Source organism: Stegodyphus dumicola, chromosome 9, assembly GCF_044657685.1.
Source record: "Stegodyphus dumicola isolate Sdum_Otavi_A_Nest chromosome 9, ASM4465768v1".
NCBI lineage: Eukaryota > Metazoa > Arthropoda > Arachnida > Araneae > Eresidae > Stegodyphus > Stegodyphus dumicola.
In genome coordinates, this window is record NC_140776.1 from 30209103 (window position 1) to 30229818 (window position 20716).

Sequence of the window (20716 nt, forward strand, 5' to 3'; positions counted from 1 at the left end):
AAAGGTTATTCACAAACAGACCTTACCAAAAATAACCTACATACATTTATTTTTGCTTCATGAAAATTTTATCTGATTTTTATTATTATTTATTTATTACCTCATCATAAGAAGAGCCTGATACTTCAGTACATCCTGCTAAACATGGGGATAAATACGTGACACCTTCACTAGTACAAATAGGAGCAAATTCCCCTGGTTTGCAGCCACATGTTTCATTGCATGTTAACTGAGAAGTATCTTCATATTCACTGAAAAAAAAATCACTTTATTTAGAATTATTTCATATCAGAATGAACATGCTTAGATAGATGCACAGGAAAATAAGAATAAATTACCTTAAAATTTAGTTTCTTAGTTGAAACTGCATTTTATTACAATAAATTATGTGTTTCTCCTCTCAAGTATATTTAATTTAGGAAAACTGCTCGATTGCAATTTAGGAAAATTGCAAACTTTTTTTTTTTAATGTTAAATTTGAGCTGAACACTTAATTTGTTATCATCAGGGAGTTTTATAATTTTCGCTATGATATTTGTTTATAATCAATCAAGTTCATAGCAAAATAACAGCAAATTCTGTGGAACTATACAGACATAAATTTTAGTCAGAAATACTTACAAATTAAAAATATTTTTGCTTCCAATTTTCATTTTCAAAATATTTAGTGATGTATGTTGTGTCTAAAGGCTATTAGTGATATATGTGATACCTCTAAGGGGTAGTGCCTAAGGGCTTTCAAAATATTAGTGATATACATAGTGCCCAAGGGAATATAACATATTATAATAATACCTAAGGGATTGATTATATAATAATTACAAATAATAGTGATATTTATACTATATAGCGATTATATAATGAAAGCCTTTAGTGCCTAAGGGCTTTCATTTCATAATATAAATGATGTATGTAGTACCTAAAGGCTTATTAAAACATCTGTATACCGATTCTTTAATCTGTATACAGATGTACTTATTAAAACATCTGTATACAGATGTTTTAATTATGAGTATGTTTATTAATGCAATTAATAAATTAAATCTAGATTAATATATCTAGATATATATTATAAATTCATTAATGTCCTTTAAAATAATATGTAGTTTAGTTAATCAAATGATAATTATTTTAAAAATTTGTGTTTACAAGCTTTTATAAACAGATAACATAGTTCAATATAAACATATAAAGAATCCATCAAAATATTACCTTCCAACATTTAATCCAACATAACTGTTAAGAGGGCATCCAAATATCATGAGAATCATCATTCCAACAGCATATAACAAGGCTGAAAGGGCAATCCAACGAGCCACAAATCTTGCATTAGGTTTAAATTTACGCATAAAAGTTCCACTGGCAAAAATTCCAACACCCATAACAAGTATCCCAGCGATTCCTAAACAATAATGATTGAAAATAAGAACATATGCTTAAAATTATGCCATCATAACATAATAATAAAATATGTCAAAGATGAAAGATTTAATATATCAGATTGTTTATTTAAGAACACAATCAATTTGCCAATTGTTTTACTTGTATATTTACAAATGATGAGAAATATAAATTTTCTGAAACAAAGAATGTCTAGTATATATACAAAGAACAGTCTAGGCCAGATGATGTAAATATGAAACAGTATAAAAATATTCCCATGAAAATTGGCAATAATTATATAACATACTATTAATACATTAATTAAAAGAAAAAGACTATTTTATTTACATAAATTATAAACAATTGTGGAAATGTAACACACTGTGTGTCAAAAATTCGAGCATGCAGAAAAATTGTGGGATTTTGGCAATAATGATGATAAGGTGATTGAAATGAAAAAAGGAAGAAGTTATGTTTTATTAAAAATTTAACAGCAGTTGATCTATTAATTTAACAAACGTAAATCCAGAACTATTACACGTTAGTATCACAAGCACTTACAGCGGTGAATACTCTATTTGGCGTGGACTCATGTGGAAATACTGTCCTATGGAGAATTTGCTGGGAGATTTTTCGTACTTGCTCAGCAAATTCATGCACACTGTAATTAGTACCTTATAATAATTGTCACACCTCTTTAGTTTTGGGAAAGGTCTGAGATCTGGTAAGTTGAAGAAAGCTGTGAACTACATTTGCCATATGTAGAAACATGCATTATATTGCTGAAAGGCCCCAACAGACATTATAACACTGAAAATATAACAAGTTTTGGGAAGTTGTTAATTTTCATCAGGTGCTAAAGAGATGAAAAGTATCACTAAATATGTCTATATGATGAATGTAGCCTGTCCACAAGGTATAATGTCATCAGGTGTTATGGTTGTATCTTGCTCCACAATGATGTAGGATGAGCAACATTGGAAAGACATCTACCATGCATGAATTCATTTATCTTCTAAGCCAAGTAAAATTCATTCACTTTTCCAATCCTCCATATTTCGTGTTTCACAGATGCAATACCAGAGTAAGCAATGTCAATAATCAGGTGTTGGCATATGTCACTGTGGACACCAACAGTAAAGTCCAGCATTTGCCAACCTTCTTACAATGTTACTTTATGATGCCATATATTTAGGAGACACAGGTAAGTTGTTCTTAATGGCAGGCAATGAAACTGTTGGTGTACTTAAAGCAATTCTAACTACTGCAAGATCCTTGTGAGAAGGTGTTCATCCTAGGCCTGCAGTTATTCTAATGACAGTTATGAATGCTCTGTTAGAATTACTGTTACAGCACTGCTTAATGCTCTGTTAGAATTACTGTTACAGCACTGCTTAATTCTCTCATCACTTTAACCATCATACTGAATAATTCATTAGTACAATCAGTCCTCTTCCTGAAAGCAGTACTGTGACCTATGTCAAACTGACTGGTTATATTATTGCTGGGCCTTCACTACATTCTCATTTGTTAATGCAAATGCTACAGCTTAGAAGTCTAAATTAGCACAGCAGTCAAGCAATGTACCTTTTAACTATTTCAGGATGTACATTTTTCATGGACTTCTCTATGTATTTACTCAATGGTTAATTTTTATAATTTGCATGTCTGGCTAAGAGTTACTGATGCACTGATTTTCAAATTCTTGGAGATTTTTCCAATGTGAGTGAAGTTTTGCAATACAGAGTTAATTTGGAATTCAATTTTATTAGCTAGTAACCTCTCTCAAAATATTTAAAGCACTAATTTTTGAGTATTTCAATTTAAATTTAACTTGTCTTGAATGTATTCCTAAAAAAGTATGAGCTTATAGTAATCTTTAGTAGATACTCTTAATTTAACATAATGTTCTTGATTGGAAGTCCTTTGATAATTATCATTTATTACATTCACAGATTATAAGACTTCAGAAATGAACATGTGATTTGATTCTAGTTATAATTTAAATAATATCATAATTTTACCAGATATCATATTTGCCATTGTAGCTGTAAGTTGAAACTGACTCTCCAGGTATTTGGGCAGGAATGTGTATAATCCAGCAATAGGGAGAATGTGAAGTACACTGCTTGCTGTCCGGTATAGAAGGATCTCATTCTTTAGTAACCTTCTGATGGCTGATGGGAAATCTGATTATGGGAAGAGAATAAAGTAAAATGCATGAATCACTTTTCTTGTGATATAAAAAATTAATCTATTTTAATTGAGTGTTTAATTGATGACTTGCCCTTGATTATGTATTTATTATGCTACAGAATGAGTTACTGCAGTAAGTATTGATGGATTCAGAGCGTTAATAGTTTTGCACTGCCTTATCATGTTTCTTTCTTATAGTTACATACTTCACAGTTCAACGGCTTTGAGCTTTTTATTTTATTATTTTGGTTATATTTGAGTTTTTTCCCATTCGATTTTCCTTTTGCATAATGCTTTACATTCCCAGCTTTACTTATTATTATAAACTTATGATTTAAAATATATAAAAAAATTATAATGTTTATTTTTAGATTATTGCCTTTTATCATTCAAAATTGTTAATCATTCTAAAAGAGGTAGGGCCTATACCCAGGTACCCTAGTGTCACAAACACCATTTAACTGGAGGCGAATTCTCCAAAGATATTGTTCAACAAATATTCTTTGAAAGTTTTTAACATATATAAAGAATTAAAATTTTATTAGAATTTGAAGCACATTGTACCATTATCCTTATAATATTCTTTTATTTAATCTAAAATATTTTTTTAAATATTGTCTTTACTTACATATTAAATTCTGTAGTCATACATTACAGCATTTTATTTATAAACAATTATCTATATATTTACTGTCTTTGGTTTCAATTCCTAATTAGCCTAAAAATGTACTGATGGTTTTTGCTATCACAGAAATGATAGACTATTTTATTATCAGTGCCTATAAACAGAAATATTGTGTAAAGCATTGAAAGTGAAATTGGATCACATAATTATCACAAATACCAGAAAAAGAAAAAATGTGCAATGAAATGGTTGCTAAAACAATAGTGATATGTTTTTCATTAAAAATCAGAATTATTATTAACTGCAGGCATTATTATATCAAAACCAGATTCATTTTAATATCATAATTTTATAAGTATGTTTGTATGACAAATCATTTTAAAAGGTTAAAGCAGTTTGAAAACGAGTACAGTGGTCTAGAAAGGATCTTTTAAAATCTTTTGGTAAAATATTTGAATTGCAAACTGAATTAATTTGCTATTCTTAATGAACATATTTTTGTTTAGCAAGAGAAATGAAGAAATTCAAGATATTACTGATGGGCCGGAAGAAAGAAAGGTATTTTAAACAATATTCTTTGTAATTAGAAAAAATTGCTTTCTTAATTTATCTTCTAACCCTAAGCCTTACTGACCAACTGGCACAGCCCATAAAAATTTCTTTTCCTGAAGAGATCACATTTCCGTATTGAATTTTCTCCTTAGTTGTTCAAGTTTTCCTGAAGAAGGTGAGACATGCATGTTATATTTAAAATCAATATCATTTTTATTAACTGTTTCATAGAAGACTGCAATAATAATGGGGTTTTCTATTAATATTGATATTAATATTAATATTGTGATTCAATTATACAAGAAAATACTGAATCTCATCTCATTTGCATTTAGGGTGTACACCAAAACGTAATACCAGCGACTTTTGGCGATTTCTCGCCAAATTTGGTGACTAGAATTTCACTGAAAAATTGCAAAATATTGTAGCTAGGCTTATTTGCTTCCCAGATGTTTAAACCCTGTGGTACTCCATGTGCTTAAAGCATATGAGATTTTAAAATTGAGTAAAATTTGTCTCCCCCAAAATGCATACATCCAGAATTGATGTATCAAACAATAATCATGCTTACTGTTGGCATAATAATGGTAAGGCTTTAAAAAATATTTTTTTTTAAAGTTTCAAAAAAAAAAAAAAAAAACAATTCGTTCAGACCTTTCAAACTTGGCTTCTTCAGATCCTCATTATGAGTATTATAAAATGCAGACTGTTGGCACAGGTGGCAATGATTATCTTGTAACAGGCCATTAGCATTATCATTTGATTTTGGAATATCGCCAGTACGAATATTGCGATTGACAGTTTTTACATGTCCATGGCCATGCAGACAAGGCTTGGGTAATTTCTTTGGAAAAGCCATCATTGGAAAGGATGTTAAAATTAAGGCTGCTCCGACTATGAGAACACCCAACCACCAAGCTCCAAGCCACTGTGGATTGTCCGTTGTGATTTCCGTTGTTTCTGAAATTTCATTAATTATAAAATTAATAAATGAATTAAGATATGGAAAAATACTGCAAAAAAATTAAAAAGGGAATTATGCAATATTTTCACAAATAATCCCTTTAAAAAAATGTAACTTAAAGTAATTATTTCCATGAAATTAAGCAGGAAAATTTTCATCCTTCCCCCCCTCACATATCCAGATATACACATTCATACAAGTACTAATTTTTGGATTACACAATTACGAATTTTATAAATAAAAACAATATTACATATATAGTGGATATCATGAATTAAGGTGGTGCTAAACTAAGCAGTATTTATGCCCACATGATTATGACTACATAAGTTCACAATAAAAATTCCAAATAAAGATTTTTTTCAAAAGGTCTATTGATAAATTTTTTATTATTTTTTAACCAACAAAGCAAATTTTGTCTTTAGTTATATTATATACTTTTTTCATAAAGTTTCTTGTTAGAGCACAATTATGTTATGGCTGTTGAAACCATAATATACAATTACTAATATTAAAATTAAAATTAAATAATTTACTAAAACTAGAGAATTTGACTCAGTTGGGATATGAACAACCTCCTCTTGATAACATTGAATCAGATTTTAATTGTGTTCCTCTTCCTTTTCTTTTTTATGTATTTCTGTTGTTTTCTGGGTTTCTTCTGGTTTTTGAAAGGGTTTATTTTAAATTTTTACTGAGAGATTTAGGGATTGTAAAGGTTTTATATTTCATTTCTTTCATGCCTTTGATGTTTTGGTTCTAAATTTACTACTTTTTTATCTATAATTAAATCATTATATATATATCATACATACCAAAGGGAAAGTTTACATATATGCTGGTACAGAAGGAGCCCAACAAGAATCCAAAGACTGGGCCAAAGATGCGAACTCCAATGGTGATACCTACAAGGAAGAAAGGGAATTATTTTATGCTTTTAATCACACCTTATATTTTCTCTATTAAAATTTTTCCACAAAATTTATTCCAAAAATACATCTTAGAAATCAGTCAGGAAATTATTTCTTAAATATCAAATCATGTATCACATGCGATACAACATCTGCATTCTCTCTCTTTCCAGCATGCCTTTGTGATGTAAAGGTAGCACACTCGGCGCGTATTCGAGAGTTCCAGGTTCGAGTCCTGGCGAGGACATCACACATTTTTCACAACTCCTGCTCCAAAATAACTTAATGGCTCTACAAATGGCACTCGAACTAAAACGTGGGGGGCAATAATTCGTCACCACCAGGATTTGGCGACTGGGTCCCCTGATCCCCAGTCGCGCTTTAAAAGGGGGAGTATACAAGGTTTTCAATTGTGAGGAATACGACCTGATTCCACCTGTTCTAAAAATAGACCTTATGCTCTTGTTTGAGTCCCCTCTAAGTTCAGCAAAAAGATGCAATCCAAACAAGATCATTAATAGTATGTAAGGTACCCTTTAAAAGAGGAAGTATATAAAGCATTTTCTTCCTTCTTCCAGCATGCCTTCGTGGTGTAACTGTAGCAGATTTGGCGCGTATTCGAGAGGTCCAGGTTCAAGAGAACATTGCGCTGTTTTCACATCTCCTGCTTCAAAATAACCTAATGACTCTACAGCCTCTCTAAAAAAATTAATTAATTTTAAATTAATAAATTAATTTTTTTCTCCTTTTGAAACTGCATAAATTGTTATGCCTACTAAGCAATTAAAGTAGACTTTTCGTTGTACAGTCAAAGTGAGGGGCAAAATAAGAAAAATTCTTTAACTGCATCTAAATCATTCTGCTCATTAAGTTCAAAGAAAAGACAATGAAAGACGGTGTCAAATAAATGATGAGCGAGAGGGAGGTGTCTGTTTCGAAAATAATAATCAGTGATTTTAGTAACTAAAACAGATTATGAACTACAAAGAGAATTCTGCTTTCTTTTCATTTTATTTAGTACACTTGTTGCATATCAAGAAACTTACCAAAATAAAGCGGGGATTCCCTAGTAGCTACGTTATCATCTATATATGGAATACCAAGAGTATAAACTGCAGTAGCACCAATACCGATGAGCAAAAGACTGGCAAAGAATATAACTAGCACCGTATGTGTTGTTCTTGTGTGAGTGCCTGACTGGCTTCTTTCCTCACATTCATCCCTTTTCATTATTAGCGCTTCCTTAGATGGTAGACTGATGGCTGATGAAGTTCCATTGGTATCAGATGACAGGCGAAAGTCATCTAAATAAGATATAATTGTAAAATTTCAATATAATGAGTAGTTTAATCCGATACTGAAGAAATGGACTTGTATATCACACGCCTAAGCATAAATAATCATGCAATTAAAAATAATTCTTAACAAATAATATTAAAAAAAACTGATGGCTTTCAGATTTTATATTAGGCCCAAAGAGGCGTTTTTTAACGTTTTGTGTGTTACTTTCATTTATTAAATATCATGTTCTTCGCACTTAAACCATAAAATTCAATTCAACAGCAATATCACAAAATAATTTAAAAAGAGCATATCTTTACATATATACTAAAAGATTAGCATCTAGATCAGTGTTGACAGAAATTTGTTACTAAAGTTGCACGAGAAGAATCGAAATGTCGCAAAAAGTAGCATATGACGTCACTTATCACGTGATTTGAGTGACTTCATAATTACGTGTGCTCATATGACATCCGACGTCATCAATTCTGTTTGGTCCATGTTCTGTCGTCATTAGTAAGCTACGAATAGTAATTCGGTTCGTAGAAGTTTTAATTACGTATCTTATAGTTTTGATGAAAGTTTTAAAAGTGATTCAACGTAAAATGCCGTTTTGAGACTAATAGCCCATCTGAACTATCACCCCTGTGGGCTCTTAAAAATGTAAATTAATTGAGAATTAATTAAAAGTAAAAAATGAATGTTTAAACAATGGATAATTAGCAGTACAGTGTTAAAACTTTCATCAGAAAGATAAGGAACGTATAGTTATAACTACTAAGAACCGAATTACAATCCATAGCTTACCGACGAAGACAGAATTCATGATGCCCGAGGTCATATGAACATATGTAACTATGACGTCACCCAAATCACGTGATAACTGACGACATATGCTACTTTTTGCAACTTTTCGATTCTTTCCTGCTAAGTTAGTAAAAATTTTTTGTGCCTTCTAATATCATCTAATCACTTTGAAGATTCAGAAAAATTCTATAAGATTTTTTTATAAGAGAAAACAAGGAGCTCACTAGAAATACTTCAGATTTGTTTTTAAACAAACTTGACATGATTCTACCAAATTTAACAGTAATTAAGTAATTAACGCGACGGATTTATATTTAAAGCAAAGACACGCGCATGCATAGGTAAGCGCAGTTAATCGTGTAAGCAGATAAATGAGTATAAATGTATTTGCGACTAAACTATTAAGTATGTGTTTTGCAAAGTACAATTCATATGACTTTAACTCTTCCTAAGCTGAGTCACAAAGTTTAGAGATTACTTCCTGGATATATCCAGAAAATATTCCCAACTATTCCCCTAAAGCCCTACTTCCGTAAAGATCACTTCTATATCTCTTCCTCTTTAATGTCTTTAAGCAACCTACTAAGCCAATACAAAAACCCATAAAAATACATCGCTATAATAGAAGCTAAAATTGTACACGCACTTGCCAAGGCCACAGCGAAGTGCTCAGAAAGTTTTAATGACAGACAAAGCACGCTATAGCATTACTTGATTTCTCTTTATGGCACTTAACATAGATAATAAAAGTATTTTAGTTTAACTTACCATTCAAAGTCATGTCAAAGAAACAGAATTTTTAAGTAAATGCTTTTATGAATATAAAGCTTACGTTTTTTCTTACGAAGTTTAGTTCATTATTACCCAGAAGAGCTATTAATTTCATTTTGGCATTTTGCGTTGAAAACTTGAAATGTCGGTTCACTTTTTAGAATGTTGCCACTAAATATTACAGCCCTGTATTATATTTAAAAAAATTAAATAATAAAGAATCTGCATAAATGCATTATGTTTTTCGCATTGTGATAAAACGACGGTACCTAGAGCCATCCAATTTTGAATAACGTACGTTTTCCACCCGAATATGAGCATCTGGAAACCCAAATTTGGAATTTGTCTTATTATCTGTTTCATATTTTATAAAACTTCAACGATTTTTTATAAAAAAAAAACTCAACGATTTCAAAGCGAACAATGGCAACACTGTACGAGAATTTTTTTTTTTTTTTTTTTTTTTTTTTTTTTTATCTCCAGCGAGCGAGACTGTGAATTGGAAAATTTTAAAGATGTGCTCATTTTAAAATTATTTTGCGATATTTCTGTTGAACTGAATTTTATGGTTTAAGTGCGAAGAACTTAAAATTAATAAATGATATTTAATAAATACAGGTAACTCACAAAATGTTAAAAAAATGCCCCTTTGGACATAATGTAAAATCTGTAAGCTTTCAGTTTTTTTAATGCTTTTTAATATTATCCAAAAATTAATACATATCCTAGAATGACAGCTCAAAATTTGATAGTTAAAATTCTAACATTTTATACGTGTTATTTAAAATATTACATCTAATAGTAAGGCACATAAAATAGTCAGAAAGCCTAAGAATAGTTAGTTTACTCAATACTTTTAATAGACATAGGATTTGTTTAGAACTGAGAAAAACGACCATTGAATAAATACAGCGATTCTTGGAAGAATTGACCCACCAACGGCCGAGCGGTAAAGTCACTGAACACTGGTAATTCGGCCCGAGTCATGCATGGTTTTTCCCATGTGTAAAGTGTAAAAAAGCCAGTTTCTTTTAGAAAGCCCTCCCCTTAGGCAGATAGCCCTCCAGGCTCTGCCGTAATCTCATAAACCAAACCAAACCGTTGAAGAACTGATTTGTCACAACTAAGGAAATAATTAAATCTCTCGGGACAACAAAGGAAGCAATGTCCAAAATAGTCTCAAAGGCATAAAAACTACGGAGTGTTAAAATGTAGCTACTTGATTCTTATTTGTCTAAATGTGCTATTAATAAAAGGAGACGGGAAAGAAAGACATCTATAAACAAACTGTTAACAGAATTTAATTTTAAGTTAAATGATTGTACAACTTCAGTGAATAAGAATTTATTCTTAACTAACTAATGTATATTTTTATAATATTTATTTTAATGCTTAGATCCTGAACTTATATTTCCGAAGTCTGCGAAGAGTGGTTTTCATTTACACAGTTCTGTGCGTGATTTTTAATATAATTCGCTATTTGGTGTTTGCTGAAATTTCCTACTTTTAATGTTTGCTTTTCATCATTGCTAAGCTATGAGCAGGAAAAATATTCCAAAGGCGGTGCAATGTGTTAATCCTATCACTTATCATTAGCATTGTCATATTTTGCTTTTATCTAATGTCTTTTCTGTTATTTTGTTAATTCATAATGCCAATAAAATTATAATCTGAAAATTTCATAATATAGTTTAGCATCATGAAAAGTTTAAAGTTTTAAAAAGATTTAAAATGTATAAAAGTCGTAAGATTAAGAATAAACCACAATCTAATCATGATATGCAGATTTAAATTTAACACTTAAAATAATTAAGACAGTTACGATAAACCTACTAGTTTAAAAATTAGTTCATCAGAAATTAAAGATATAGAACTTCGTAATGAGTGGTTTTAAAATGGAAAAGCGAAATCGTAGGTTAAAAAAATATATTATGCTATTATTTCATTGTAAATTAACAAAGTAGAGACTCGTTCATTTGTTTACTAAGAAACAAAAAAAAAATATTCTTCAAGATTTGTCTGTGCATTTGTTTTATTACATCTCTTGAGCATTAAACCTCCAACGAAATTCCCCTCAAGTGGCAACTGTTTCTGCTTTGTTACGACACGAATTTTGAATCGAAAACAATGAACACATCAATTTTTACTACAAGATATTTGAAAGTTTGCAGTGAATGAAAGAATAACGTAAAAAATGATCTATATAAAAAAGGTAAGATACAAAACATGAAAAATTATTAACTGCAATAGTCTAGAATTTGGAAATAGTCCAAATGTGAATTTGGCCAATAGTCCTTTTAATTCCTCATTTTAGTTTGTCTATATGCCCTTTTTGTCCGAAATTTAGAAATTGTTGATAATACTATTTATAATAACTTTCTGTACTGCATCTTTAAAAATTCATTCGTTTCAAGCTTGCTTATGTAATCCTCCTGCACTGTGGATGGCTCTTATTCAATCAGATTAAGGAAATTTTCTATTATAAATACCTCTGTAATTAAATTGCGCAGAACTTTCTTCATGCTTCGCTTATTGCATTCTCATCGCTCTGATTTGTCCATTAATGAAATGAATTTAAACTGTAGAGAATTGTGGGCTGCATAGCGCATCCAAAATGATGATGTATAAAGAAGAATCAAGTCTCCAGAAATAAACTGTGTATTGTTATATGTAGCTACGATTGCTAGTTTTTCTTCAAGTATAATCCTCCTAACTACGCAGTAAAACCTCTTCACTGCAACTATCTTCCAAATTATTTATCCCATTACATATATCTATTGAGTGTGAAGGGGGGACGTTATAGTGTGTGTTTCTAAAATTAAAATTTGGAAAATTTATGTGTGCATCACAATAAGAACGATTAATCAGAAAACAAACGGCATTTCATAATTTTGAATTTTTAAGATTCAAATATGTTTTTAATACATAATGAAAAGTTATTAGAAAATTTACAATGTGTTCTCGAAGTTTTAGTTTTAATTTAATAACCCAAGAGAAAGGGGCAGAAGAAAGAATTTCTCGGTTCTTCTTAGAACAATAATTTTAAATATAGTAGATAGGATAACGGTTATGCATTTTTGAATTAATGTTCAGCTAGAAATTATTTACAATTAATTAAAAATACATTCTTCTGATTAATGCGTTACAAACGTATCAGAAAGCATTCTTCCCACACACGAGAGAATTGAAAAGAATCCACTGAGTACCGTTATATTAATTTGTTGATTGATAAATTAAGTTTCTATTTGCTTCTTAAAAAATCTGACTCGTTGACATGGCTCAACAGGATTATTATTTTTTCTCCTTTTGTAAAAACAGTCGTAGTTAATTTTAATACCAGTAAATGGGTGATAAATTAGAATATTATGCCTATAAATAATATTATTTTCTATTGTTTTTAGAATTAATACAAGATAAATGAAAATCAGATCCCATATAAAAAAACATTCAGAGAGCTTTAACTATTTTAGACTAATCCGAAAAATTATAGCACAAATTAAATTTTTTTATTACAAATAAAAAATAATCTATGTTTTCTTATTTTAAATAAAATTCTGCGTTTCATTATTACCGGTTATGATATTAACTAATAATCTATGTTTTACTATTTGAAATAAAATTCTATGTTCATCACTATCAGTTATATATGTTAACTTCAGCGGTTTCAGAAATAAAGTGCATATTATTTTAAAACGCATAAATAACAACTTTCCATGAAACAATTTTTTACATTAATTAGCATAATATACAAAATTACGGCTTTTTGTTGTGATGGAGACAATTTTAGACATGAAAATGTCGGACATGCCTCTAACATATATCAAAAGATATTTTAAAACAAGAGAAAATATAAAAAAATTTACAATGAATTCCTAATACGACACAAAACACTTTCTGCATCAAAATATGCACATATCATCACAGGGAATATAAAATATATAATTAAATGCTAACAAAAATCTTTTGACTCAATAAAACATCAATTCTGAATTTTTGCTTTTAAAAAATTGTAGTAAACGTATTATCTAAGATTACAAATCTACATGATATGCTAACACTAAATTGATTGATACAAAAAGAATATGAAAATAGATGCAGTTACCTGTATATGCAGAACGCGAAGATCTGTTATGCATAGAAGACTTTATTCCCAGATCGTAAGTATAATTGCCGAAAGAACCAATATAAATACCGTCAGATGAGGAATTTGATGATGCAAGTGGAATGATATATCTAGCAGATTCGCTTTTGGAAATTAATTTATTATGGCATAATTTAGTTCTAAGCTCCCGCAATGCAACAGTGGATGAATTTTCCGTGTCTGAGGTAGACCGATCAGAACTTGTTAAATCACTGTACAAAAAATGAGGTGTGGCACAAAAAATGGACGCTGCAGCAAACACCAGCATACCACAAGCAATCCATTTTGGTCTATGGCCTTGTCCACCATAGTATGTTAAGAGTAAAGCACCACCTATTTGGCCGACTTCAGTTGCTGACATGATCAGACCCGTTGTCTTGCTTTGAATCTGATAAAGTTTTTCTATTGTAGTCAATACACTCACAAAATACGTATAATACATGCCCTGAAGAACACTGGTTAAACAGAATACCGCTAAGAATACTTTCTTATTCGCAAATGGTTGAAGCCACCTAGGTTTCAGAGACCATAGTCCACAAGAGTCATCTTTGTCATCAGAATTATCAATCGATTGTTTTTTGAGTGATGACTGTGATTGCTTCAAGCAACACAAACTATCTTTGACTAAGTCTAAGTGATGCCCATTCTTTTCCAAATGATGACCATTCTTGATGTGTCCATTGTTGATGTGAGGCTTAGTGATATGGCTCTTTGAGTTACCATTTTTAATTAGTATGTTACCATTGCAACCAGCAGTGAGATTTTGAGGATTCTTCAGCGGTGTGCCATGGCCGTTTGGGGTGATCATGGTGCAACAGGTTGGGAAAGCTGACCTTTCGTCGAATGGATTTAGACACGTTTTACATATGGTTCCTTGCGGAGTCTTCCACCGTTCCATTAGCGGAAAATTTCTCGGCGAATGACAGGCGATCTGAAAAGATTATACATACATATTAATAACAATTTTAAGCAAACAGAAAATTTTAAAATTTTAATATTTCTATAGAGAATTCATAATAAATTTTTAACTTCTTTTCAGATTTCAGCCTGGAAGCAAACGATTTTTACTGCTTCCAGAAAAACATTTTATGTTAATCTTAGATGACAGGAAGCTCAGAAATAAAAAGAGACTGAATGATGAAAATACTATGATTATCAGATTCAAAAAGTACCTCTCCAACGATATGATTCATTATGTCGCGTTTCATAGCAAATGAAACACAACACTCCTTGAAATCAGACCTGCTTTCTACACATCCGGACCATTCAAGAATGGCACTGTACAGATATACTTATATATTTTTATAGTATTTTACGCGCAGATTTAAACAAAAGGCATTAAAGGACATCACAATAGGATTCAAATAAATAAAGGGAAATCAAACTGACCTTAACAACACCTTATCCTACGAGTCATGAATACCAATGCGATTCACGGTCTTGTGACACAAATAGGTTAGCTCGAACGAAACTCGTTTTCGTCTCTAAAATAAATCCGTTTTACCATCAAACCAAACCCAGGTGAAAAAATAAGTAAATAAAAAAATATACATAAAAATAAAAGGAAAAGAAAAAAGTAACTTCACTTAAAATCACGCCGTCTTGCATTATAACATAGGGTGAGAAAGTGTGTCACTATGGCAAGACAATAGTCATATGCCAATTAGACTAATCCTGACCTAATAAGCTGATCAAGCTGCCAGTCAAAACCACGATCGTGTGATGGTCGAGGCCAGGGTTACCAGGTCACTTTCATAAAATTCATTGTTTTAAATCGATCCTTTTCTTCCACACCCCACCTCTACCCTAAGAGAACAAAAATTCTTAAGTACTTTATGAGGTTCTGGTATGTATCACTTGAAAAGAATATGAAGAAGAAATATTGTACAATCAAACTTCGATAAGCCGAAACTGAAGACAGCAAGGGGAAAAATTAGACTAATCGAAAACTCGCCTTATCGAGAAAAATCTGATATTGATTTTGAATTATCAGTTTCAATATTTAATTTATTATGAATTTCAGTTAATCGAAGTTTTAATATTCTTTGTATCCTTGGTTAAAATTCACGTATAAAATACTTGCTGAAACAGAATTCATCAACCTAATTTTAAAATTTAACACCGATAAATTCAAACAGCCTAATACTATATGAATTTTCACTCGTAAGAAATGCTACAAATTTATTTTCAAATTTCTAGTTAATAAAAATTCAGGGAATTAAAATGACTAACTTGATAATTTGAGTAGAAATGAAGATTTCTGTTCAATGTCTTTCTTAAGTATTAATCTATATTCTAATTTTCCTATTTTTGTTATTTTAATTTCAATTTCTATATTATTTTTTTTAATTTTAATTTTTATACAGAAATTTTATTTTAATAATTTTAGTTTTGATATACAAAATAAAATTTATTGGCAATAGCAGCAGATGCACAGGAAAAGCTAGCTTTATTTTAATAAACATCGACCTCATATACTCTTTACCAGACAGGCTTTTAGAACATGCAGTTTATTACGTGCTCCACCATTTGGCACTACACGAAAAGGGAGGGATGCCCTGTTGAGGACTTCTTAAGGGGAACTGACTCGTATCCACGTTGCACATGGCAATAACCATGAAAATGCCCATGCTTTCAGCACGCTCGCCGAGACTCAAACGCGGACCGAACTACTAGTGTTTAGCGGCTTTTACCGCTCTGTCGCTGTTGGGTATTTTCAGAGCCCCCATAGTACGGAACTGTATGGTTTGGCTTGATTTAGTTTATTATGGCAAAGTATACTAGGGCTATCTGCCAATAAGGATACCTCTCGTGGAGGACTTTTTAAAGGAAACTGGCTCGTATACATATTACGCATGGGGAAAATCACGAAAATTCCCATGAAGCCAGCCCGTTCGCCTCGAATCGAACCCAGATCGAAACTACCAGTGTTCAGCGATTTTACTGCTCGACCGCTGGTGGGATTTGCAGAATTTTGTGAAAAGAGTTTTAACAATGAGCGTGGGGAGGTCTGTAAAATACAAAGCCTAGCATTTTATATGATTCTTATAAGCATAAGAATTCAAATTAGTAAAATATTATTATGTTTTAATAAATAAAAAATGTTCCATATTTTAACGTATATCTGCATAATTAATAATTTCATGGTATCAGCTGTTAATAAATAATTTATTTTATTTTATTAAAATGGAACTATTAATCGCCTAAACAAATAACTCGTCAAAAAAATCTTCAACCTTAAATAATAAAAAGATTCGAAAAATGAGTTTAAAAAAGAATTGTCCGTAGCTTCTCCGAGAATACCTTTGTGAGTTTTGCACTTAAGGGTATGAATTTTTGGGGCACTTAAGGGCATGGAATTAACTCAATAAAGCCAATCTTCTTCTTTAGTTTTAAATTCATGGCTGAGCAATTCGTTTTTAAATAGCTGAGAATTAAGCAGATGAATTTAATCTTAATTCGCTGGAAACCATTATTCGAAGTGCGTTGCACTGCACGATAATGCGTCTTCTCAATGCTCAATAACCGGTTCGCAGAGCCGCTTTGTTCTGAAAACATATACGCGTACTCAGTCATTCCCCATATCCTCCAGATCTGTTTCCTTGCGGGGATTAGTTTCACTCTTCCGAAAACTAAACTGCCCTTTCAGAGGAAAGTTTTTTTTTTTCCGACATGGAAAAGATAAAGAAATGCGACAAACAGCCGTGCCAAAACACACCTCTACAAGCCTTCTCTTTGATTACCTGCCGTATTTGCATTACGATAGAATGCTGAATCGGTGAGCGTTCTACAGCGTTTATATTTCTTTTAATACACTGTGATTACTTAATACTAAAACTTCAATGGTAAAGTTAAAGTCGAAGTGCATATCATATCGAAACTGATACTAATTAAAAAATGGAATTTCAATATTAATTCTTTCAAGGCTCTTCATTTGTGGCTTATTGGAATTTGACTATACTTTGACTGATTCCTTGCTTTTTTCCATAAAAGGGAAAAATCCTATGCGTGATACACTATATCGTAGCGTATAGTTTCAAAAAGTATTTAACAAAATAACTAAGCTTTAAAAGTTTGATAGTTTGGGTTACATTCAATCTGTAAAAATACACGAAATGTAAATAAAATAAATGAAATGTGTAAAAATGCACGAAATATTAATTTTTATATTAATCATCTTACAAGGAACATTCCAAATATTTACTTTTTCTTTCATAATATTGAAGATAATTTTAAAGTATGTCAGTTACTGGTCTTACAAATTGTCCAATATTATATGACTTACAACGTTGCAGCCGATACTATGTGAATCCGATCCTAAATGGGACTGAATAAACGCTAGATTTGGTTGAACAGAACAGTTTGGGAGATGCTTTATTGTTCTGTTATTTGGAAGTACGTTTTAACTCGATTATTTGTTCTCTGGGATTCACTTTCAGCTTTTGCAGCTAAAATTGTAGAGACATTGGGAATTTTTGGAAGCCAAAGAGATGAAAAATGAGCAAACGCCTTCGCCGGGAATCGAACCACGGACCTCTGGAATACCGACCCAGCGTGCAGAACCACGAAGGCACGCAGGAAGGTAAAGTGAACTAGTTTGCCATAGATTTTAAAGTTCCCTAAGTGGCACAAAACCGCTAAGTGGCAAAATTCTTGGCACAAATTTAAAAAAAAAAAAAAAAAAAAAAGCGCACGAAATTACCGAATTGCTCTGTATATTTCTCACAAAAATTTGCAAAATTTGGTATTTACGTATAATTTGTGCAACAGAATCAAAATACGGTGCACTTCGGAAAAATTCCTTTTTTTTTTTTTTTTTTTTTTTGTCAAAATAGATATTTTAGAACAATGCTTTGTATAAATCTAATATGTATGATAAGTCGCGCTTTCGAGGCATGAAAAATGCAAATTGAATTTCATCAATCGGCCGAATAGAACGAGAAATGTAGATATTTCCTTTTTTTTTTTCAGCCCAGAAGGCTCAAATCGGCATTTCACGTTGAATCACTAAGCGCCGAATCACTTTTCAAATTGTTGCCACCAAATATTATTGCCCTGTATTATATTTAAAGAAATTAAATAACGAAGAATCTGCATGAATCAATGTATATTTCTCGCATTGTTGAAAAACAACGGTACCTAGAATCATTAGATTTCGAATAATGTAGTCCTCCACCCGAACGGGCTACTGGAAGTCCGAATTTGTTTTAGTGTCTACTTCATATTTGTGAAACTTTAACGAATTTTTGATTAAAAAAAATACTCAGCAATTTCAATACTCTACCAAACGAGCAGTGGCAGCACTGCAGGGAATAAAACATTTTTATCTCCAGCGCGCGAGATTGTCTATCGGAGGTTCTAAAGGTATGCTGTTTTTAAATATTTTAACACAATGTGGCGCTAGCCCATATGCTCTCAAACTGTATATGTGTTTGTATTTGAAAAAAACGCCCATTTAGGTGTAATATAAAAATCTGAAAACTTTGAGATTTTATTGTATTTATTTATTTTTCCTTTGACTCGGTGTAAATTTAAAATAATTTATTACGTTTATTTCGGCAAATAGTTTTGTCATACTGGGGAATTTAACATAAACTTTACTTTAGAACAAATATTTTGAGTTTAGCGAGCAATTAACATGCCGTTGCAACTGGCACACAGTCTTGAAATTTAGAAAAGAAGGAATTGAACAAATTTCAAATATTCTTAAAATTTTACTTCTGGAAATAGAATCTTACAGATATTAATGTTCGTAATGAAACAGAATTTTTTTTTTTATCAACAAGAAATATGTTTGAAAATGTATTTACATCTGTAAGTATTACTTCTAAATATTCTTGTAATTAAATAAATAGTAAATTTAATAAAATAATAAAAAGAGAAGAAAAGTCTATAGACGATATCTAGTCTTTTGTGATAATGACTGATCATATAAATGGGTGTTAATGCTCACTTATTTTAAATCTGCATAATCAAAGATATTTACAAAAGAATAAAAAATCTCCAATGTTTGTTTACGTGTACTGTCCGCCTAACTCTCCTGCACAAAAGTGAGAATTTAAAAAGCCTTATTTTCCCATTCCCATTCAAACAAAATACTCCAATAATACTACATCAAAATGAAAGCGTTTTATTTGCGTACTTAATGACCTAAAAATAGCCTATAAAGAAGAGAAAAGAAGAATGTATCGTAAAAAATGGAGGGAGAAGAAAAGATTAAAAAAAAAAAAATGCCGAAGATAGATAGATACAATACAAAGACATTAAGTTCTCCCCAAATAAACACAGGACTTAAATTTTTTTAGTTATTTATTTATTAAGTATTTTTGAATCTCCAAATCTAGATGTTGATATTCGTTAGTAATCTTTTTATATTGAGGCTAATTTGCTAGTAATTGTTTCGAACTTGATGCGTTTCTTGTGGAAACACACGTGAATCATTAGTCACGTGGACTATAGTTGAAAGGTAAGCAGCCGGTAAAAATCTAAGAAAGCCATGATGCTTGATCCCAAAACTGCTACGAGGTCTATTGTTAGAGATTTCGTACCTAAAAGAGGCGTCACTATCAGAGGAATATGAAACTGTGTAAGAAGGATTCAAGGTCAATACTTGACTTCAGATATGAATCATGAATATAATGAGTGCATTGTTTACAACTCGAGATAAAAACTAAATTTCACGCAACGTAGTTTATTGCAGCTTTTGTGTAAAACGGGCATCAAGACTGTAGTTAAGAAGCTCATACCAGGAAGGGTAGATATTTCTATAACAATAAATTTTTTATTAAATTTGTAATAACATACACACACACACATATGTGTATATATATATATATATATAATCAATACATTTATTATTTTATTAGTAAATTATTTTATTAGTAATAGTATATTATATTAGTGATCTAGATACCTATGTAAATTAAAATCGTAGAAAAAATGTGTTTGAATAGATTAGTATTATTTCAGATGCATATGTAACACAAAAACAATATTGTTATAAATGTATTTATTAATGAGTGTCTCTGTTTTTAGAAATGTATGTATCTGAAACTCGTCCAATGAGTAAATTGATTCTTATCAGA

At 30.9% G+C, this 20716-nt stretch overlaps 1 protein-coding gene across 5 annotated transcripts in view; it reads right to left on the reverse strand.

The window, feature by feature from the left end:
• The window catches only part of LOC118183158 (solute carrier organic anion transporter family member 74D-like), a 501251-nt gene that overhangs the window by 11909 nt on the left and 468626 nt on the right, over nt 1-20716 (reverse strand). For all 5 annotated transcript variants that reach the window (XM_085823324.1, XM_085823325.1, XM_035352601.2 and 2 more), the window contains 7 exons: nt 13593-14562; nt 7678-7935; nt 6536-6625; nt 5411-5716; nt 3408-3572; nt 1213-1402; nt 101-251 (listed from right to left, as the gene is read on the reverse strand). In XM_085823324.1, coding sequence (XP_085679450.1) covers nt 101-251; nt 1213-1402; nt 3408-3572; nt 5411-5716; nt 6536-6625; nt 7678-7935; nt 13593-14529 — 2097 coding nt within the window. In that variant the 5' untranslated portion in view covers nt 14530-14562. The remainder of the gene's footprint in view (nt 1-100; nt 252-1212; nt 1403-3407; nt 3573-5410; nt 5717-6535; nt 6626-7677; nt 7936-13592; nt 14563-20716) is intronic.